At 42.0% G+C, this 23660-nt stretch overlaps 1 protein-coding gene across 1 annotated transcript; it reads left to right on the top strand.

The window, feature by feature from the left end:
- Nucleotides 1–279: 279 nt before the first annotated feature.
- Nucleotides 280–12573, top strand: Pabpc1 (poly(A) binding protein, cytoplasmic 1). Its single transcript, NM_134353.3, has 15 exons — nt 280–671; nt 3015–3208; nt 3394–3509; nt 5687–5826; nt 7276–7370; nt 7639–7776; nt 7953–8048; nt 9129–9401; nt 9632–9722; nt 10309–10419; nt 10498–10652; nt 11094–11178; nt 11485–11615; nt 11926–12018; nt 12494–12573. The coding sequence occupies exons 1-14, from the start codon at nt 479–481 to the stop codon at nt 12016–12018; spliced, it is 1911 nt and encodes a 636-aa protein (NP_599180.1). The 5' UTR covers nt 280–478; the 3' UTR covers nt 12494–12573.
- The last annotated feature ends 11087 nt before the right edge of the window (nt 12574–23660 follow it).

Genomic DNA, 23660 nt, shown 5'->3' with positions numbered 1-23660 from the left:
GGAGGCGGTGCTTCCCCTTCTCCCCGGCGGTTAGTGCTGAGAGTGCGGAGTGTGTGCTCCGGGCTCGGAACACACATTTATTATTAAAAAATCCAAAAAAAATCTAAAAAATCCTTTGAAAAAACCCAAAAAAATTTACAAAAAATCCGCGTCTCCCCCGCCGGAGACTTTATTTTTTTTTCTTCCTCTTTTATAAAATAACCCGGTGAAGCAGCCGAGACCGACCCGCCCGCCCGCGGCCCCGCAGCTCCAAGCAGGAACCCAGAGACCGAGGCCTTCCTGCCGCCCGGACCCAGCACCGCCAGCCTCGCTCCCCCGGTTCCACGGCCGTTGAGTACGCGTCGATTCCGGTTGAATTTTGTCCCTCTGCGCTCGCCCCCGCTCCCCTCCCCCCGGCTCCGTCCCCCGGCCCCGCACTCGCTCTCCTCCTCTCACGGGAAAGGTCGCGGCCTGCGGCCCCGCGGGCAGCCGTGCCGAGATGAACCCCAGCGCCCCCAGCTACCCCATGGCCTCTCTGTACGTGGGGGACCTGCACCCCGACGTGACCGAGGCGATGCTCTACGAGAAGTTCAGCCCGGCCGGGCCCATCCTCTCCATCCGGGTCTGCAGGGACATGATCACCCGCCGCTCCTTGGGCTACGCGTACGTGAACTTCCAGCAGCCGGCGGACGGTAAGCGGCAGGCCGGAGGGTGGCGGGCGGGCGGCCATGCGGCCGGGGCGGCGGGCCTAGCGGGCCGGGCCGAGGGGGCGGGAGGGCACGGCGCCGCAGCCCCTCGCGGGCCGGCACTTCCTCCTCTGCGACCATTTTCTCGCCATCGGTCGCTCTCAAACTTTAGGGCGATGACGCGCCGGGAGGGTGGGTAAGGTAGCCTTCCCGGCGCTCCCGCCACAAGCTGTGGGGTTCGGGGGTTTCGAGCCCCCTCTGGAGTGGAGCAACGGGTGGAGGCGCCCCTCCATCTCCTTCCCTGGCCCGGCATTCAGGCTGGGGAGGAAGTACGATTCAGTGTTGGGAAATACCACGTGTTGAACCCTGTAACCTCACAGGCCCGAGGCCTGTTCCTGCGGGTGGCTCAATCGCTGGGAGGAGCCCCAGGCTTTAGAAGAAAGTTAATAGGGAGATGCCTGTTGGTGGTCCTTAGGGTCATGAGCTCCTTCCTAATAGCATACCCCTGGCTTGTGGACCGCGAAAGGGACATTATACCATGTGCACTGCCTGGGGTTTTCCCTAGATGAAGTATTTTCTGTCTTTAACCCTGCAGTGGAGGAGGGGATGTGGAAGACTCTAGGGCACCAGACACCTTGGCTCATTTTCAAACAAATTAGTTGGATATTAAGTTTAATAGAAGTGATTATTTAATGTATACATGCATATTTTTTCTAAAATAGCACCAGTGGTTATGAATTTTAAACTGCTGACCAGTTTTGGTCGTAAACATTAGGGTAACCTGGATAGGATTATGCTGAATTAGTAGCAGACAACTAATAATAGCTTCTTTGATTTTTTTTTGTGTGTGTGTGTGAAGTGTTTCAGAATCTTGGAGTAGTTGAGAAGTAACACATTGAGTTTATATTCTTAAGTTTGACAGTTCACTGAAACAGAAATCCAAGAATCAGATAAGGTCTACAGTCTGATGTTAAGTTTTTAAGTCTAGATGACCCTGACTAGAAGTCAGTTCTGTCTGGCTTTTATTTTAATAAGGAAGACTGGGGTTGATCAGTTTTTCATAGATAAAGGTGATACTGAGATTTTGAGTAAACAGCATCTTAGGTGATCGGAAGCCACAAGTTACAAGTTGTAAAAGTGCACTGCAGGTGGCCTGCCCTTTTGCTCTCAAAGGGCACTTTTAGTGTCACTTCATTAGAGCTCTCAACTCACAGGAGATGACAGGATGTAAGCTAAAGAAGGTAACTTGAGCAAGTAACCGAAAGAACTTCTATGAAAAGAAAACTTAAGAGACTTGAAACTTAGTGGTTTCTTTTTTTTTTAATTCAGAAAAACCCAGTCCTGACATTTGAAAAGTTGAGTTTCAAATTAACTTTATAAATTCATGTCAGTGAACCAATATTCTAACCGCTCAGAATCTTGCCTCTACATTCTTCATTTATTTTGTGGCTGTATGTTCAATGTTCCATCTTTTGAAATAGTTTTAACCAGTTTTTTCCTTTTTATGGTATTTTCTTATGTATTGCAGTAGTTGACTAGGGTTCTGCTAGTGACCAGTATTCAGTTTAGTAGGAAGATGTGACTCATTAGAAAAGAAACCAAGCTGGAGCACAGTCAGCGTGACCAGGGGTGCTTAGGAGGTGTGGCCAATTGATAGTGAGCTGGCTGCTGACTGTCACTTACTCTAGGAACTGGAATTCATTTATAGGAAAGCGGTTGGGGGGCTGGGTAAGGTGGTTTCTGCACTTATTCCCAGCATGAGAATCCCAGCATGAGTATTTCAGAGGTCTTGGCCAGCCTGAGCTACATGAGTTCCAGGAAAACTAAAGCGACACAGGGAGACCTTAAAGAAAAGGTTGTTGAAAAACTTGTTCTGTCAATAACTACATTTATTAGTGAGATTTGAAATTTGCTTCAGGGATTCAAGTGGACTGTTCCCCTAGAAGGTCTGGTTTCTTAGGTAGCATTTTTCCATTTAAGACAGGGCAATGGATACATAATTTTTGAAGGCAGGGACTCGGCCAGATTGGGCTTAATAGAGACCCTGTATCCAAAAAATTGTCTCAGCCTCAGCATTTCTTTTACAAGTATACATAAATCAATCTTTTTGGAGGTCTCAAAATTGTAGAGTAGGATTTTTTGATGTGAAGCATGCCTATCCAAAAATAACTGGAATAAATTGTTGGTTACGATGATCAAGGTAAAGGTCACGCATGGGTAGTGAAGTTCAGAGGAAGATGAGCTGAGGCCACGTGACTACCCTTTTACTCGAGGTCACTGGTCATTTTATAAAAAGTGGCTAATGGGATGTTACAAGTGATACTTACTCTGAAAATGTATTTTTCGCAGCGGAACGTGCTTTGGACACCATGAATTTTGATGTTATAAAGGGCAAGCCAGTACGCATCATGTGGTCTCAGCGTGATCCATCACTTCGTAAAAGTGGAGTAGGCAACATATTCATTAAAAATTTGGACAAATCCATTGACAATAAAGCACTGTATGATACGTTTTCTGCGTTTGGTAACATCCTTTCATGTAAGGTAAGCTGAGATGTAACAGGGCAGTATTTACAGTGTTGTGCTACGTTTAGATTTGGGAGTGACATTTGTGCTGTCTGTTAATGCTGTCCTTATTGTGAAGTTCCCTAGGATTAGGTAGCTAACATTTCTACAAAGTAGAAAAGCAATAGCAGGTAGTAAAAAGTGAGTGTTCTGTTTTACCTTAGGTGGTTTGTGATGAAAATGGCTCCAAGGGCTATGGATTTGTACATTTTGAAACACAGGAAGCAGCTGAAAGAGCTATTGAAAAAATGAATGGAATGCTTCTAAATGATCGTAAAGTGTAAGTATAACTACATCTTTTAGGGGACATCTTCAGTCTGTTTTTAGTAGTTCTCCATTAATTTAAAAACTAGTCAATGTTTGCTACTAAGTGCAGCTGAACTTGGTGGCATGTCTTTAATCTTAGTACTTGAGATCTCTAACTTTGAGGCCCACCTGCTCTATATAGATTGCAACATCCAGGGCTACATACTGAAGCTGTCCCCAAAAAAGATCTAACTGGATAAGTATATGCCTGTGATTTCATCACTGGAGAGGTAGAGGCAGAGGGTCTATGAATTCAAGGCCAGTCTAGCTAGGCTACATGAGAATCGCTCAAAGAAATCGGTCAAACTGTGTATGCGTGTACATACAGCACTGACCCACGTCTGCTAGGTTTCATAATCATTCGTGATCAGTAATGTCAGTTGCTCATCATAGAAACCCAAAATGAACCAGGTAACTAGAGATATAAAACTTGGTCAAATGAGTGCATTGCTGGATCCATACGATCTAATTAGGGAACTAATTCATCAGCCTGTCTTCTGTTTAGAGAAACTAACTAAAGAAATCAGAGGTGCTGTAAGACCGATGACCATGCACTGTGTGGTCTGGATACAGAGCTAGCTCTGGTGTTTGTTTTTTCCAATTAATCTTTTCCTGAAGTATTATTCACTTATCTAAAATAAACTTAACAAGAGTTAAAAACATTGGCAAATGACACTGAAAATTAAAAGGCTGTTGTTAGTAGAGATCTCTTCTTTGTTTGAGACAGTATTTTTTTACGTTATCTTAACTGTCTTGGTGAAACTTACTCTATAGACCAGGCTGGCCTTTAACTTAGTAGAAAGATCTGCCTGCCTTTGTCGCTGAGTGCTGGGATTAATGGTGGGTGCTACCACAGCCCAATTTGCAGGTTGATCTGAGAGTTCTTGGTGTAAACTCTAGTGGTGTCATGCTTGTTGACAGGCCATTCATTTTCATGACAAATTTCTGCTCGTTAGAAACTCAGAAAGATCATGGGTTGAAGACCAACCTGAAGTTACATTGATCTGGTTTCAAAGACAGAAACACCCCACCCCTGGGTTTCTCTAGCTAGTTCTGGCTGTACTGGAACTCTGTATATCCATCTGGCCTTGAGTTTAGATCCACTGCCTCTGCCTTCAAGTGCTGGGATTATAGACCTGCATCACCTCCCATCCTTGTTAGAGCATTCACTTATAAAGTGAAGGAGATGCTGATCCCAAATGAGAAATCTGAACTCCAAAGTGTTCTTTGCAATCCAGCAATTTTAAAGCTTGACAAGTAAGACTTTGGCATATTCGATTTTCAGGTAGAGGTGCTTAGCCTATAAATATCTGTGAAACCTTCAAGGTTATTCAACTTGTAATCACGATGGGAAACCCGATAGCAGTGCTTTAGTAGAAATTTAAAGGTCTATACTGTACTGGCAAGATCCAAGTAAAGACTGGTTTGCTGCTGACTTAAGTGTATAATACTGGAAAGCTGGTTGACTGTACATATAATTCCTCTTCCCTTTGAACTGTGGTGTTGGTGACTATCCTGAGAAGATGCTGTAAGTTAAAGCATTACTTAGGAGAGCAGAAGGCTTGGTCTGCAGTGAAATCATCTACTGAGGTTCCTTCCTCGCCACACTACATGGAGAGAGCGTGCCATTTTGAGGATTGAAAAAACCCCAAATCTCTTCATGCTTTTGGTGCTGTTGAACAGATAAGAAGCCTAGAAGTTTTTGATTGTGTGTGTGTGTGTGTGTGTGTTGGGGGCGGGTATCGAAGTTGGTATTCATTCCTCTTTGGTGTATTTATTATTGTATTTCACACAGTTTTTAATTCTGCAGAAGTGAGTTTTAGAGACTAGACCAAGCTCTTGTTTTAGAGAATTGAGGATTTCTATTTGAGCAGATGGCATAATGGTAGGACAATCCTTAAACAGTCATGAAGGAGAGAAAGCATGTATGCTAGGCTCTTTGGCACAGAACACTTATTTGGTCAGGAGTGTGAACCCTCTTGTATCTCCCTCTTGTATCTCTGCTAAATCAAATGCATTGTAATTATAGAAAAGTTGTTGTATTTTAAAATTTATTCAGTGAAGACATTTTTATTTTGTGATACATTTTGTAACCATCAGCCTTCATCTGAGCTTTATGATGTTAAAGTACTGACATTTTCATTTTACTAGGTTTGTTGGTCGATTTAAATCTCGGAAGGAACGAGAAGCAGAACTTGGAGCAAGGGCAAAGGAGTTCACCAATGTTTACATCAAGAACTTTGGAGAAGACATGGATGATGAGCGTCTTAAGGAACTCTTTGGCAAGTTTGGTAATGTGTCCAAGTTAAATCTTTATATTAAATTGTCTAAAGTTAGGGACTAGCATTTGACTAGAAGGCTTTAATACTTGGTTAGAATTAAGCTATAGTTTACTGCACAACAGTAACCTGGAAAGTAGACTGCTTTACAGTGACTAACACAAGATCATGTATGGGTGGCTGAGGAGATTTCAAGGTTTTGCCACATAATTTTAATTAGGATAATCTTAATGCAGACGTTAGTGTAAGAGGTAGGTGGATGGCTTCTGAGATCTTAGGGTTGGAGTAAACGAAGAGGAAATCAGTATTTGTAGGTGATTTAATGCTTATCATTGAACCTAAGAATGGGCTTTATTAAGTTCTCTATTAAAGCTAATATTGTAATGCTGTGTTGATTTGCCAAAGACAGGGTCTCATTTACGTAGCTCTGGCTAGCATTCAACTCAACAAGAGATGCCTCTGAGTGCTGGGATTAAAGGCATAAGACACACACACAGGGCTGAATCCTCTTTTGAGCAAGAGGAATTTTGATTATGCACAAATGTTAGTCATGCAAGATGACTCAAGTTTCTTTTGTATCTCTGTCTTACACCTGGAAGTTTTAAAATAAAAAGTGTGTGTGTGTGTGTGTGTGTGTCAGGGTAGCTCTTTGTACAAGGTTGGCCTTGGATTTACGAGATCCACCAGTTGTCTCCCAAGGGCTGAGGTTGGATTTTTTTTTTTTTTTAACTTATGTCACCTCTTGTACAGCCTGACTAGACCACTGTTGTAGTTGCTTTTCTGTTGCTAAGTGCTCAGACAAAGCTACCAAGGCAGCTTGATAGAGGAGTTTATTGGGCTTAAAATCTAAGGGTGGATCCATAGCCATCTTGGCAGGGAATGTGGTAGCAAGCAGGCCTGGCAGTGGAGCAGCAGCTGAGAGTGAGCTTGTTAGGATAACAGCCACAAAGCAGTTAGTTAACTGGAGTGGTATGGATCTTTTGAAACCTCAAAGCCCACCAATCAACTAGGGACCAAGTATTGAAATGTATACGGGTTTTGCTTATTCAGACAACCACTCCTAGTTCTTCCTGTACCAAGGTGTCACCTGCTTATGGTCTTCCCCACAAAAAGGGAAGGCAAAGCTTGTGTTTTTAGAAACTTTCAGGTAATTCCGTTCGTTATTTCCTGCCTGCAGATCTAGCCATTTATTCCCTCTACTGTTGAGAAGCAGATGACCAAAGAAGACTTTTTTAAGATCATTCTAAATCAAATTAATGATGTAAAGGGACAACTCTACTGACATAAGAATAAAATCTTTTATAAGTTTGTAAGACATCCTAAAAAATCTTAGAGTCCTTAGAAGTACATATGACCAGTAAAACCTTAGAACCAGGAGGCCTGGGATTTTTTTGTGTTATGTTAAAACATGAAATGTGTACACTAACTGGACTATTTTGAATTATTCAAAAAAATTTTTAGGGCCTGCCTTAAGTGTGAAAGTAATGACAGATGAAAGTGGAAAATCCAAAGGATTTGGATTTGTAAGCTTTGAAAGGCATGAAGATGCGCAGAAAGTAAGAGATTAAATCATTCTTCATTCTATGAAAGAATACTGTACAAAACCGTTGCTCTTGTATTGACGTTTGTGTATTTACATGCCAACATTATTGATGGAGGCTTTACATATCGTAATCACATTTGCATTCTGTTTTTAGAGTTGTGGAGATTGGGGATGGGTCTGTTAATGTTAGTAACTGGATGTTTTCCTTGTTAATGAGATGTATGTACTTTGACAAGCAACTAAGTTTTTATTTTTTTTTTTTTGGTTTTTGTTTCTGTAAGGCTGTGGATGAGATGAATGGGAAGGAGCTCAATGGAAAACAGATTTATGTTGGTCGAGCTCAGAAAAAAGTGGAACGGCAGACGGAACTTAAGCGCAAATTTGAGCAGATGAAGCAAGACAGGATCACCAGATATCAGGTTCGTTTTTACTTGAACAAGCAAATAAGACAGGATGTGGGATCCTATTATATTATTTCAGTTACTTCCAGGTAACTAGGAGTTTGAGGAGGAAAAAAAATGTGGACTCAAGTGACAGGTGTGTTAAGGTGCCATGATGGTCTCCTGCCTCTTCACAGTTTGTCTCTCCTTTTCAGGGTGTTAACCTTTATGTGAAAAATCTTGATGACGGAATTGATGATGAGCGTCTCCGGAAAGAGTTTTCTCCATTTGGTACAATCACTAGTGCAAAAGTAAGTGTGTGCTATGTTGTGTGTTGATTTGATCGTGTGAGTCACTTTGAGGCTAGGGAGTTGGTCCTTAGGCTCTGCCCTGTCACTGCACGGATGCTGGGGCCCTGTTCATTATGGGTACTCAGCTTCCCCCTACCTCCACCAGGTAGAAAAGATCCTATTTCTCTTTACTTGGAATCATTGCAAAGCAAAAAGATTATGGTCTAAGAACCTAAGTTGTGAGTTTTTACCCAGTGTCCATGATTTGAGGCCATCTTGCAGAGTTTTAGACGTATGTAAGTTTAGGAGCATGCACAGGAAAAACAGTTTTGGTCCCTGAATGATCCCCTTTGCTGGCCTTTATTCCGATTTTCCAGATACTCCTGTTGACTTAGACATTTATTAGAAACAGACTATAGGTGAATGCAAATAAGAAATACAGGCATGTTTGCCTTGTGATTCATCATGCACTTTTCAAGAATTTGCATTTCTAGTATTTTTGAAGGTCTTTGATTTCAGTGTTTGAGTCCACTTGTATATGATTGTACGGGAGGGGCATAAAATGTAAAATAACATTTCTGGCTGAGAGAAGCCTGGCAATTTAAACTACAGGACATGAGTTTAGTTCTTATTTACTAAAATAAAACCAGGATTGCCAAGCAACACAAAATGGCAAGTACTGGTCAGAAACGAGCTAGTCTTATTTCCTACACTGGACTGGAATTGCTGAGGCAGATGTGTTCAGATGGAGACTCTGGGCATCTCTTGGTCTTAACAGACTTCTCAGTAGAATAAGTAGTCCTGTCGTTTGAATGTAGTTTATTATTTACTGGTGTGCCTGTGTGTTTCTGTTTTTGGTTGTCCTGATTTAAGGAGGAACATTTTATGCTGGATTTAGACTTGTGCAGTTCTTTTCAGTGTTACCACAGATAGAAGTAATATTGCATGTCTGTACCTTGGATGCTCTTAAGTATCAGTAGTTGTAAGGAACTTAGTCAATACAGGATGGTTCTAGCATTAACAAGATTTGGTTCGATGACTAACTATAAGTGACAGTTCTTGGTTATTCTGTCATTTCCCTAAATTTCCCTTTTTTTATAGGTAATGATGGAGGGTGGGCGCAGCAAAGGATTTGGTTTTGTATGTTTCTCCTCCCCTGAAGAAGCCACTAAAGCAGTTACGGAGATGAATGGTAGAATTGTGGCCACCAAGCCACTCTATGTAGCTTTAGCTCAGCGCAAAGAAGAGCGCCAGGCTCACCTCACTAACCAGTATATGCAGAGGATGGCAAGTGTACGAGCTGTGCCCAATCCTGTGATCAACCCCTACCAGCCAGCACCTCCTTCAGGTTACTTCATGGCAGCTATCCCACAGGTAAGTGTGAAGAAGAGACAAAGAAAGCCATACTGGTTTCATAATGTATTTTGAGCTCTCCACAATAAAAAAAAGCACTAAGTATTAGAAATTGGAAAAACAAATGGCAAAGGTGGTAGAGTTAATTGTTCTGTTTTTCTTTACAATAAAAAAAGCACTAAGTATTAGATAGAAATTGGAAAAACAAATGGCAAAGGTGGTAGAGTTAATTGTTCTGTTTTTCTTTACAGACTCAGAACCGTGCTGCATACTATCCTCCTAGCCAAATTGCTCAACTAAGACCAAGTCCTCGCTGGACTGCTCAGGGTGCCAGACCTCATCGTAAGCCTCGTTTAGTTGTTTGGGAATTGGAGATGGGGATGGGTGGGTATGTGGGTGGATGATAACGTTTAACTTACCATGAGCTAGACTGTGGGTTCAATTTCCCAGTACTTCCTATTGTATAAGAGGCAAATTGCCCTGTTGCAGTGGTAAATTGCTTCTGGTAATTATGTTTGGTAGATTTGGCACATCCTTCGAGATGTTACTTAGACTGGTACTGACCTAGCAAGCATCCACCTCACCTTTGAGTGCTGAGAAGAGCGTGGACTGTCGTGCCTAGCTCTCAGTTAAAAAACTAAGTCAGTGGGTATTTGCTTCAGGTCTTCATTTGCCTTGGTAGTTATAACTTCAAAGTTTGCACTCTCCAGGAGGTAACCATTTTGGTCCTTACCCATTGCATAGCAAGCTGGGTTTAGGAGCACTTGGTGTTTCTTTTTCATTGTGTTTTTATCTCGAGTATTAAATTAAAATTCACTGTATACAAGGGTCTCTTCTAGCTTTTCATACAACCATTAGCCCTAGGAAAGCGTTGGCTCTCAGTCATTGAAATTCCCAGTTCATAATGAGTTTTTACCTTTCAATACAGCATTCCAGAATATGCCCGGTGCTATCCGCCCAGCTGCTCCTAGACCACCATTTAGTACGATGAGACCAGCTTCCTCACAGGTTCCACGAGTCATGTCAACACAGCGTGTTGGTGAGTCTTAAACCGAGAAACATTGATTCCCCAATTTAAAGTGGCACAACAATCAAGGTATTTTTTTTTTCTCTTTAGCTAACACATCAACACAGACAATGGGTCCACGTCCTGCAGCTGCTGCTACTGCAGCCACTCCTGCTGTCCGCACTGTTCCCCAGTATAAATACGCTGCGGGAGTCCGCAATCCCCAGCAACATCTTAATGCACAGCCACAAGTTACCATGCAACAGGTATAGTTTAATCATTTATTTGTAAGGGTCATAATGCTTAGCTGAACTCAAAGGTCTGACCTATGACCATAAACTATCTGGACCATCTTATTAGTTGATTATATGTGAAGAAAGACAGGTGGCCAACAATCTCCCTGTGTGTTTTGTTTAGGATGAATGTGAGGGACATGTTAAGGGAAAATTTATTGGTATTAGATTTAATCTTTTTCCTAGTCCTGCAACCAAAACCGATAACGGTAAAGGAGACTAAAATTATGTATCTCAAGTGCAGGTATGTCAGATGTGATTATCTGTACTTACTGATCTTTAGTTAATATTTCTTTCAGCTTCTCTTGGTCAAATTTAGGTAGCACTCTGTCCTTTCTATGACTGTCCATTATGGACTAGCTGATTTATGTCTCATTACTTAGATATTAAGAGGGTTTTCTGTTTTATATGTAGCCTGCGGTTCATGTGCAAGGTCAAGAACCTTTAACTGCTTCCATGTTGGCATCTGCACCCCCGCAAGAGCAAAAGCAAATGTTGGGTGAGTGACTTCATTGTCTTGACCTGTCAGAGTTGACAAAAATAAAGATCACTTAGACTCTTTGCACCTAAAATGAGATGGTGGTATGTGAAGGAATACTGGAAAGTGGTGGGCTGTTGTTTGCCATTGACATTCCACTCTAGCCTTGGAACAAGGAAACGTTTATATGTAATACTAACACTTGGGAAACTACTGTTCATATGGGTATGGTAGCAGGCACACACAGTACTATGTATTACATACGGTTCCTAAACCCAGGTTGATAACAGCATTACTGCTTTCATCAGAGTGTCCTTTTGTTCCTAGGTGAACGGCTGTTTCCTCTTATTCAAGCCATGCACCCTTCTCTTGCTGGCAAAATTACTGGCATGCTGTTGGAGATTGATAACTCAGAATTGCTTCACATGCTTGAGTCTCCAGAGTCTCTCCGCTCAAAGGTACTTTCAGTCTATGTTCTTCACAGAACATGTAAATGGAGCCTTCAAATGAGTATACAATTAGCTTTATAAATAGCACTGCAAACCTCTTCAATACCACGGAATAGCATGTGATTTCTCTACCTTGGCTAATTTACTCAAAGCTCACACTAGTAGATTGCTAAACTTGCTCAGGTCCAGTGTGTTCAGCTCCTGCAGCTGGATTCATGAATGCTGGTGCTTGGAGCTCATTCCATATTCACCTAGAACTGTGTGGTGAGAATTACTTTGTTGACGTGCTCTCTGAGCCAGTGTGTTCACCGTTTTCCAGGTCGATGAAGCTGTAGCTGTACTACAAGCCCACCAAGCGAAAGAGGCTGCCCAGAAAGCAGTGAACAGTGCCACTGGTGTTCCAACTGTCTAAGTGAGTTCTCCCTGCTCACCCCAGACATAAGGACATTAGTACAGGTTTCCAGAAAGCTATATTATACATAACAGAACCTTTCCATCTGATACTGACCAGTTTTAAGTCAATACTAAGGAGCAGATTTTTTTATAGTGATGTGTATGCAATGGCCTGTAACAGAAGTTAACTTTCATAATTAATGCTTTTTATTAAAATTAGCTTTAAGTGTTTTCTTGGGCCTCTGTCCCACCACCAGAAAACTGTTGGTGTTAGGTTGAGTATAGTAAGGTCACCAGTAAGTTTGTCAGTTAAAAAAAAACCTACTAGTAGAACCCTGTTTTGTAGGCCATGTTGTATATGATGTAATAGCTGTGGATATTAAAGGAGTAGGTATGGCTGAGTGCCAATAAAAACAAACAGGCAGCAGACTGACTCACTGAATTCAGGCAAGGGCTTTAATTATGTCTTTTTTTTTTTTTTTAAACATTTACAGATTGATCAGGGACCACGAACAGAAACTCGTGCTTCACCGAAGAAAAATATCTTAAACATCGAAAAATTTAAATATTATGAAAAAAACATTGCAAAATATAAAATAAATAAAAAAAGGAAAGGAAACTTTGAACCTTATGTACCGAGCAAATGCCAGGTCTAGCAAACAGTGCTAGTCCTAGATTACTTGATTTAAAACAACAAAAAAAAATACAAAAAAATAGTAAAATATAAAAACAAATTAATGTTTTATAGACCCTGGGAAAAGAATTTTCAGCAAAGTACAAAAATTTAAAGCATTCCTTTCTTTAATTTTGTAATTCTTTACTGTGGAATAGCTTGGGACGTCAGTTCTGTTCTATGGAGCAGCTGATGACTGAGCAAGGAAACGTAATTTGGATTATAAAATTCTTGCTTTAATAAAAATTCCTTAAACAGTAGATGGTTATGCTTTCATTTGCTTCCGTTCTCTGAGCAATTGGCAGGTGTAGCAACCTCTTACGTTGCTGCCTTAATAGGACAGAGCTGTAAGCAGCTACCAATTCTGAAAAGCAAAAACTGCATGTGTGTGTTGCATATGTGTTGCGAGCAGGGCTCTTATGAACGTCTTATTTTTTTGAGGTTATTCTAATTAATGTATTTTATTATCTTAGTTCCCCACATTAATTATTGAGCTATTCTGTGTATTGTTGGCTTCTTTAACATGCCTGCTTATCATTAGTATGGTTTCTGTGCTACAAAATTTTAAGAAGTGACAGTCACAGTAGCTACTCTTTATTGGTAGAAAGGACACAGTAGGTACTAGAAGGCACCATGACTACCCCTGTGCTACTCTTAACCCTACCAGAGTCTTAAGGACTGTAGTACCTTGTCACCCAGACCACTGGGAAAGTAAATGTACAAATTGGGTTGTGTCAGGATTGGCTTATGACCTTTTCATAAGCCTGTATACCCAAGCAACTTGTACTTTTGAAATACAGCTGTATTTGGGATTATAGGCATACACTATCAGATATCCAGATTTAATTTCACAAGCTGCTAAGATTGAGCTCAAATACATGCAGATAAGACATGTGACACCTCATCTCATGGCTTCTGCCTGGAATCACTTTGGCTTTGAGACCTGCCTGTGAGAATCCTGGGTTGCTTTGGTCTGCTCTTAATCCTACAGTTGATTGAAACAGGAACTTACGGCCACCCTGATACCTGTTGGGGATCACACAACACAAAATGTCACCAAACTTGGCTTTTGAAGGTGCTTAGGGAAGACAGAATATCTTAAATTTAGTAAAGTTTTAGGTTTTGGTATTTTGAAGCAGGTTCTAATTTGAAAAGCTTATAAGTTTTTGTGTGAAGTCATACAATTCAGGGAGATAGGGTTTGCCAAGACTGGCTTTTTTTGTTGATTGGAATTAATTTCTCATGGATTAGGAAAGTAGAGCACATCTATTTTAAATATCTTTGTTAGTAGATGGTGGGCACAAGCAGTGAATGATGTCCTACAGGAATTGCTACAGATGTTTAAAGGGTTTATCTGCAGATTTGCCTATTTTAATTTTTTTTTCAGTCAGGGTCTAACTGTAAACCAGGCTAAACTCAAGCTCAGATCCACCCGCTGGGTACTGATTTTAAAGGTGTGTGACACCACTGCTGGGCTTAGATTTTCCTATATAAGTGAAAACAAACTGCTTACAGTAGCTGTGGCACGGACTGAGTTACCTGACAGTGGTACTCTTCCAGACGAGCTTCTTGGTTTACTGCTTGAGTTAGAAATGTTATAGGGTTTAAAGAAGTATTTTATGTATGTGGATATACCTGAAAGAGGGCATCAGATCCCATTACAGATGACGGTGAGCCACCATGTGGGTGCCTGGAATTCAACTCAGAACCTTTGAAAAGTCAGTGCTCTTAACCACTGAGCCATCTCTCCAACTTCCACGTTTTGTACTTTTAAAGTGAGCACCAGTTAGTGTAGAGATGTTTGCTTGCTTTTAGATGCATGTGTATGCCATCTGTATGTCTGATACCCAGAGAACCTAGATGAGGGCCTCAGATCACTTACAACTGACAGCTGTGAGCCACCGTATGAGTAATGGGTGGCCACTGCAAGAGCAGTAAGTGCTCTTAACCACCCCAGTCCCTAAGGTAAGTCATTGAGCAAGCAATAGGAAGAATGAGATGCCCTGCAGAGAAATGGGCATTAGGTAAGCTTGGACAGTTCAGTGAGCTGCAGTGCTGTTGGCTACAATCTGTGTTGATACATTAAAGATGTCTTGAACTTCACCAGTTGCCACATACTTACTCTTGAAACAGGTTTTGGTCATTCAGAATTGATGGTGACTGGAAATACAAGGGTGTTGACACTATATCTGGAAGCTACCATTTTTATCTATTTGATTATTACTTTAAACTTGCACAGCATCATGATAGAATTTGAGCTGATAGCAGTGAAGGCAACTGCTGATAGGTTGCCATGGTGCTGTGCTGATGAAGTGGTACTTTCTCTCCAGTTTAGATTAACCTGTGAGATCCTATGTACTTTGAATTTCTTACTCATGAGGTAAAGTGAGGGCCCAGGCTATGTAAGCACTTAAGGCGAACCTCAACTTAGAACAGGTTTAGAGTATGTTCTAAATTGAGCAAAGTAAAATGATGGGTTTGGTTTGGACTGGAAGTAAGGTTGTCCAGTGCACTGGCTAGCTACTTCTGCCAGGCTGTGCTGTTTGTACACCTCTAAACAGGCCGGACTAGCCAAGGAGACCCTGAGTAAGCCTGCAGTCAGCCCACCTTAGCACAATGTCAGTGTCACTGGCTCTGACCTCCCACCCCCACCTTAGGTTTACTCTGCTGAGAATAGAACCTGTCTGCATTTAAGCAGCCTCCTAAGGGGGGGCTTTTCTCACTCCAGTCCCTTGGATACCTTTGAGATGTGGCTTGTGACTACCTGGTTCTCCAAGTGCTAGGTTGATGTGGCAAAAAGCCATAGTGCTGTTACCTGCTGTAGGTTGTGCTTTCACATTTGGGCAAGTTTGTATCCCCTACAAGGGTAGGAGAACATGCAAGCTACTTCATTGCAGACAATCCTCCAGGAAAACTTGGGTGGCATGGAGTATTAACCTCAAATTAGCATTCCTTCTGGTAGTCAAGGGATTTGTATTTTCAAACATACAGAAACATGTACATTATAAAGTACATGTTAATGGATTGATGTATTGTTGCTGATGGAATTCTAAGTCACACATGAATGGCACATGGGTTTTTGTTTTGTTTCGCTGAATTACATTCTGAGTTCTTTATCAGTCCATGAATAATTTCCGTTTCTCACATGTAAGTTAGGAGAGGAATGTACAAGATGGTATACTAAGCGTGCATCCTTTAGAGTTTTGAGCTAATCTAATAGAATTTTGTATGGGTAACTAGCTTAAAAATGATGGTTCTTTTGATACATCATAATTGGATCAATAACAATCATGAAGTGAGGACATAAGCCTGTACTAAGGTGACAGATTGAGGGCAGTTAGTATGAGAGATCTTGAATCAACTTTTCAGTTTCATTTTTTGAGACAAGGTCTCTCTGTAGCAGGCTTGGCTATCCTGGACTTTGTAGACCAGGCTGCCAGTCTCTGCCTCCCTAGTGAGGGTGAGTGCCACCACACCCAGCATCACTCTACTTGAGTAACGATGGGAGAAAGTGGTTTGGATCAACAATTCTAACTGGTAATATTAAAACCATTAAATAGAATTAATGGAGAGAACTCATGGCCAGGTGCACAGTAGGTACACAACACAGCTTAGTTTTTGAGACATGTTCTTGGCTATCCCAGGACCTACCTGCCTCTGCCTCTTGAGTGCTGGAAAAAAGGTGTGTACCACACCCTGCTCATTTAATTCTTAAAGGCATCCTTTGGGACTGATTCTGTGGCTACTGCATATGGAGGCTTTAACTGGTAATGGAGTTGGGGTTTGACTTCCCTGAAGCCACACAAGAAGCATCACACCAGAAATCTGAGGAACTTGGCCTGCTTTTGCCCTGAAGGAGGACTAACAGGCAAATAGTGTATCTTAAAGTTTCAAATCATGCTTTCTGATGGACATTTTGGGGTAGTCAAGAGGAATCCTTTGGGAGAATTAATGAGTCTCCCTTTTGAAACCCAGCAAAAGCCTGTACATATTCCCTAATTGTCTTTGGATGGATTGAAAAATATCTCATTCCTTTGACCCTTTTTTTTTTTAAACCTGTGAGCTTCTATAACAATTAGGATTTCAAACTTCTGAACATGTTTTTCAGAATGTATAATAAAATGCCAACTGTCACCCATGAAGAAATTGGCAACAAATGGAAACTGTTGATGGGGACAGGAATCTCAGCTCTTCCCTCATGCTCCTTGGACTTGTTGGGAAGGTGGCGTTGGTCCGCACGTCTCTACATGCAGCAGTACACAAGCTGCAGTGCAGTGTTTCTGTCCAGTGAGATCTTGATGTGCATAACTTAGGGACATCACCCGTTCCTTAGCTTTATTTTCAGGATTTTTACTACCTAGATTTAATTCTACATAGCTTTTAATCTGTACTATTGAGTATAAAAACTGTTCATACATATGTATGTGTGAGGCAGTCTCAGTGTAGCCCTGGCCTTCGACAGACTAAGCTGGCCTTTGACTCTCCAGGGCCTTCCTATTTCTACTTCCAGAGTAGTAGGGTTACATGTATGTACACATGAATATCTGGTTTACCAATTGTGATTACAATTTACCAATGTAATCACCTGTGAAAAAAGAAAAAAAGACTTAATAGTGCTTCAATTGTCCCTTGTTCCTCCCCTCAGTTTATTATTCCACCGTACCCCAGATGAAAACCAGCTCTACCATAATTCTTAAACTTGAAATGAACAACTCCCGTGCTTGGCTTCTGTGGGCTAGTATGTCTGTCTGCACCATGTATAGAGGTAGTGTTGGCTACTTGAGACTATCGGTGAACACATGAAAGTATCCATTGTCTCGTGTGGATAAACTTGTGGTTTTAGTTCTTGGCTATAAAGGTAACAAGCTCGTGAGTGGACAGGAATCACTGTAAGACAGGCAGAGCGGGGTGTTAGGCTGCAGTTACCATTGCCACCACAAATTATAGTTTGCTGCATTGCACTGGAACAAGGCCCAGGCCTGGGACAGTGGAACAGATCACTGCAGGACAATTAGTGTTTTCATATTGATTGGATTATAAAGTTAAATTTCATAAAATGTGTCCTATTTGTGAATTAGACCTACACTTGAATTTCTCCTTTGAGAATTAACTTGATGTGGTGTGATGTGCACATCTGCACCACTTCACTCTTGGCACCGCCTCTCCAGAGGCCAGGAACGTTGAGTCCTGGGAACTGGAGTTGCAGATGGTGAGAAGCTCCCCGAGGGTGCAAGGCATCCAAGCTGACTGCTTTGTGAAAGCAGTCAGGGCTTTTAACTGCTGGGCCACCCCTAAATTTTAGTTGTTTTTTTTAAGTAATATTTTTGATTCTTTGAAAGTTTCATATTGATGCATATCCCTTTGCTACCCCTAACAACTTTGCTTTTCATCTCCTGTCAAAGGTTAGGAAGGAGATGTGCCATTGCAAGAAGAGACATATAGTGACAGCAACGACAAGCCAGGGCTTTGCATGAAATCTGTCCTGAATGCTGGGTTCTAGATGACGGACACTTTATCCTTGTACAGAAGGCAGACAAGGCAGACCCATCCCAACAGGGACCCAGGCGGAGGGGTGCGCCATCACTGCAGCAGATGCTGTCGTTGCAGGAGTAGTGTTGGGAATTCTCACAGACTCAGGCTGAACCCTTCCTTTGCTGCTTGTGCATTTCCAACAATCTTCTTTCTCTTTATGGAACTAAGATTGGACCTATGGCCACCATGCTGTCTGTCAACACAGTCTGGCTGAGGTGGGCAGGTTAGCCTCGGTCTCCTGGACAGCTGGGACTACAGCTCTCCACTAGCTTAGTCTAATAGACACTGCCTCCCCTTTACCCCCTCATGTCTGCCTGCTTGGGAGAAGGGGGGTTCTTCATGAGTTGTCTTACACAGGCAGCACAGTTTGGGGAGACAGGAATTCCACTTTGGTACAACATGTAGGCTAATGCCCAGCTTGTTGGTCACTCCATGTCCTTCGCACCTTAGTCAATCTAGGACTACTTAAGGAATTAAGTTGTCTTTCTTACTGGTCCTCAGGTTTTTGTTAGTGTGTTGCTTTTGCTTTTGTGCAATTGAAATTTTATAAATGTTCTTCAAGTTGGGTTCATTGTCATGTCCTTAAAATTAGATTCAGGCAATGGATTTCCAGCCTACACAGTGGCTGCACCCTTACCTCAGCTATCATTTAACTCTTTCTCCCTAATCAGTTTGTAGAGAAACTCAAAAAAAAAAAAAAAAGTGCAGAATTATCAAACTCTCCCTATGCTTCCAAGTTTCTTCCACCAAACACAGATATTTACATTATGATTTGTAGCAGCAGCAAAATTACAGTTATGTAGCAAAGTAATAATTTATGGTTAGGGTCATGGCAATATAAAACTGTATTAAAAAGTCAGAGCATTGGGAAGGTTGAGAGGCACTGGGCTAATGGGCATCTTGCCTCTCACCACATCTAAGACTTGGGCTGGGTATTGGCCATTTATTTATAATGCACGTTAGAGATGGCTTTCATTTTGTACTCTGTCTTAACTTGACATATGGTGACTTTGCAAAAAGGGACTTTGCTTTGGTTTGTCTTGTGTCTCAGACTGGTCTTGACCTTCACAGTGTCCTTTATCTCCTTCCAAGTGCCTAATCTAAGACAGGTTTCCTGAACCTGGAGCTCACTGAGCTAGGCTACCTGACCCCAGGCCTCAGTCTCTGCCTACCCAGCCTAGCGCTGGGATTGCCCAGTACTCATGTTATCTGCTGGCCCCCACTTTATAATGTAAATGCCGGGCTCTGAACACACCCTAACCCTAACCCTAACCCTGAACGCAGATGCCCACGGTTTGTGCTCTATCAACTGAGTCATTTTCCCAGCCCCTGAATTTTTTTTCTAAAGTCTAGATCTCCAAACTATTTGAAGTTGGTTCTTATGTGTGGTGTGAGGAATAGATTTACTTTTTTCTTTTAATTTTTAAACTATTTTTAGATTTACTTAATTTTAGGTATATGAGAACACTGTCACTCTGTTCAGACACACAGAAGAGGGAATCAGATCTAATTACAGATGGTTGTGAGCCACCATGTGGTTGCTGGGGATTGAACTCAGGATCTCCAGAAGAGCAGTCAGTGCTCTTAACGGCTGAGCCATCTCTCCAGCCTGGACTCTTGATTCTTGCTCCACTTGCAGTGCATGCCTTGATCATCGTCAGGCGGTAACATGCTGATACCTAACAGGAAAGATTTCTTCAGAGTGTTTACATTTTCAAGAGTACTTCCTAGTTTAATTCATTTGGTAACTGAATATTTCTTGTTAAATCTCATTAATTCTGAAATATTAATACTTACAAATACTCTGTCGGGCAGCTAGGAGGAGGGTCTCCAAGCCCACGCCCAAAGTGACACACCCACTCCATCAAGACCACACCTTCTAATAGTGCCACTCCTGGGCCAAGCGTATGCAAACCACCACAGTTGGGGACCACTGCTCTGGAGGTTGACAGTCTCATCCTTTGGTATCCATCCTGAGGTGGGTTCTGTTTCCTGACTCTCTTCTGTGCTCTGTGTAACTGTTGGTACAGTTCCTCCTGTGTGGTGGTTAATAGTAGGAATGCAATCGTCTTGGGTCTGATCATGCCCAGAGACCTCTGAGGTCTCAGCGTCGAGTGAGGCACGTGAGGTCCACCCACAATTACTGATGTGGCCCTGGATTGATTCTCATCACTAACTACAGACTGTGGCAAGTTTTAATGTGGCACATCCTCACTTTTTTTTTCTATTTGAAGAAGCATATGGGTTTTTTCACTTTTTCAAGTGAAAAATATGTATATAATATATGTATAAAATTATGTATATGATTTTCTATCTGCACGTACAGCTGCAGGCTAAAAGAGGGCATCGGATCCCAGTAGAGATGGTTGTGAGCCACCATGTGGGTGCTAGGACTTGAACTCAGGACCTCTGGAAGAGCAGCCATGCTCTTTAGTCACTGAGCCCTCCCTCCAGCCCCTATGCTGCTTTTCCTGTTGAAACTCTTTCCTCTTGTCTGCCATTTTTTGTATCTTTGATTGTTTGTTGGCTGAATGGTCTGAGACATGAACTCATTCTGTATCCCCTAGGCTTGAACTCACAATCTACCTACCCCAGACTTTCGAGTGCTTGAATTACAATCAGAGGCTGTGTGGCAGAGGCTGACCTTGGACTTGTGACTTTGTATTCTGCTCCCAGCATCAGGCTGCTGCCATGTATAACAACACCACCTCTACCCAACACAGAATATTGTTATTAACATATGAATCTTGACATACATTTTATTTTAACCTAAATTCATTATTTTCTTTTTAGGTACTTCAATTAGAATATGTTAAATATCCATAATTATGGGCTTTATCATGACATTTTCATACATGTGCATATGCATTTTAATCATAGTCACTCCTGCTATGCTCTCATGTCCCTGTCCGCCAATTCCTCTCCTCCCCAGTAGTCACCCTCCCTTTGATTCAAGTCTTTTTTTTAACAACCCCATGAGTTTCCTTAGGAAACTAGGAGCATGGGTGATGGCTTGTGTTCAGAAGTGAGTTTGCCATCCCTGCATGCATGTCCAGGATCCACGGTGCCTTCTGAATTCTAAAGGAACCATCAGCAGTTACTGATCTTATTCTGGTTCTTATCTTTCCTCCCCCCACCCCCGTGTGTGTGTGTGTGTATATGTGTGTGTGTGTGTGTGTGTGTGTGTGTGTGTGTGTGTGTGTGTGTGTGTGTTGCCTGCATGCATTTCTGTGCACCACATGCATGCAATGTAGAAGGCTTGAAGGCACCAGATCCTCAGGAACTGGAGTGACAGAGTTCTGAGGGGGCTGGGAATTGAACCCTGGTCCTGTGGCAGGGCAGCAGTGTTCTAACTGCTGAGTCATTTCTGTGACTGCTCCACCCTTCTCTCAGTTGTTTTTGTTGCTTCTTTTTTGATATTTGCAAATACATAAAAGTTTAGTAAGCTCTACAGTGCTTTCACAGGCTCTGTCAGCCATTTTGAATAAGCATCAGCACCCTGACAGTTCTTACATCTGCATACCCACAACCTGCATGTGCCAAGATGGGAAAGCAGTTTCAGATACTGTCTCTAACGTCATATGCTGGCGCATACAACATACAGAATACATCATTTTAATCCCAACTCTTCAGAGGGAGAGGTAGGCAGGCTTCTGTGAGTTTGAGGCCTGGTCTATAGGACAACCTAATCAGAAAACCTGAAACCAAAGGAAGAAAATAAATTCTATTTCTTTTTGTTTGTTGTTAGTTTTATGAGCTGGAGTCTCACCATGTAGTCCAGGCTGGCCTTGAACTTGTGGAAATCAGACTCCCAAGTGTTGGGATGATAGGCATGTGCCCATGCCTAGCTAACCACTTATTCTTTAATATGAAGCTATCCAGTCAGCACCCGGATTTCTCCGGTTGTTTGTGTAAGTATCTGTTGTTCTGTGAAGTGTGTTTGTGTACAGACGTCTCACAACCATCTGTAATGGGATCTGATGCTCTCTTCTTGTTTGAAGACAGTGACAGAGTAGTCATGTACATGAACTAAATAACTAAATAAATAAATAGCTAAATAACTAAATAAATCTTTAAAAAAAAAAAAGAGTCCTCTTGTTGCAGCCGTCCAAGCAGCTGAGATTAAACATAAATACTGTCATAGCAGGCTCCAACTTTTTTTTTTCTTTTTCTTTTTTCTTTTTTTCGGAGCTGGGGACCAAACCCAGAGCCTTGCGCTGGCTAGGCAAGTGCTCTACCGCTGAGCTAAATCCCCAACCTGAGGTTCCAACTTTTAAAACTTGGGCTGACTATTTATTGTTGAAATGTAGTCGTCTGTGTGTCCTGGGTCCAAGCTGCAGGACACATGTGCTTCGAATGTTTTCTGTTTCCTGATTGTGCCCACTCTCTAAATCGTGACCTCTTGACCTGTGGGTCATGACCCTATATGGGGTAACTGAACATGGAGACCATGAAAATGTGGCAGAAATGAAAGGTTTTTAAAGTTCAGCAAACAAAGTAACTCAAGCACCCAATGCCCGGTGGGTCTGAGGTCTTTCTGGCAGTGTGCACCCAAACTGCTCGTGATGGCTTTGATGGATTCTGAGCACACATGCACATGTCAGACTCCGAATGCTGTCCCAGCCTACCCACGGTCCCTGCCAGAAACAGTTTGAATTAGTTTGAGATTCCTATGTGTATGAATAGCAGCGTTTTACTGTACATACAAAGGTTTCTGCTCGTGTAGAAACATGATTTAATTATGGGAAACATGGGCCTTGATTATGTTTCTCCTGCCACTCTGAAGCTTGTAAGTATCAGGGAAGTAAGTTTTGGATTATATTGTGTCAGAATGCTTGGTGTCTATTTACTTGTTTATTTTTAGTCCTTTGAGACAGGCTCTTGCTATGTAGCTCTGGCTGTCCCGGAACTTACTATGTAGACCAGGCTGGCCTTGAAGTCAGAGTTCTGATTGCTTCTCTGTCCTGTGTGCTGGGTTTAAAGACATGTACCACCATGCCTGGTTTAAGTTTAAAAACTGTCATTTGAAGTCGGGCAGTGATGGCACATGACTTTAATCCCAGCACTTGGGAGGCAGGGGCAAGTGGAGCTCTGTGAGTTCAAGACCAAGCAGGTCAAAGGTCAAGTTCTAGGAAAGCCAGGACTACACAGAGAAACCCTGTCTCAAAAACAAACAAACAAACAAACAAACAACAAAAAACAAAACAAACAACAACAACAACAAATTGCCATTTGAGTTGTCTATTTGAGCTTCAATAGAAAAACAAAGACGAAAAAACTGTCAAGTAAATTTTGGCCTGAAATCAGGATTTCCAGCCCTTTCTGCAATGTCCTGCTACCTTGTACTACATACAATCTTATATGAAACGGCTTCTCAGTGCTGATTGTAAAACATGATCAACTTCATAAACACTGAAATGCTCTGGAACCCGAGATTTAATTAAAAATAAACAAGC

The sequence above is a fragment of the Rattus norvegicus genome, chromosome 7 (genome assembly GCF_021556685.1).
Source record: "Rattus norvegicus strain SHRSP/BbbUtx chromosome 7, alternate assembly SHRSP_T2T, whole genome shotgun sequence".
NCBI classification, from domain to species: Eukaryota; Metazoa; Chordata; class Mammalia; order Rodentia; family Muridae; genus Rattus; species Rattus norvegicus.
Note: the sequence above shows the minus strand (reverse complement) of the source record. Positions and strands in the feature narration are given on the sequence as shown.

What these genes read in the sequence shown, in the direction of transcription:
- Pabpc1 (NM_134353.3), top strand. Translation starts at nt 479, where the DNA reads ATGAACCCCAGCGCCCCCAGCTACCCCATGGCCTCTCTGTACGTGGGG. An exon ending in GGCATGAAGATGCGCAGAAA is followed by an intron (nt 7,371 to 7,638) that starts GTAAGAGATTAA and finishes TGTTTCTGTAAG; the next exon opens with GCTGTGGATGAGATGAATGG. An exon ending in GTACAATCACTAGTGCAAAA is followed by an intron (nt 8,049 to 9,128) that starts GTAAGTGTGTGC and finishes CTTTTTTTATAG; the next exon opens with GTAATGATGGAGGGTGGGCG.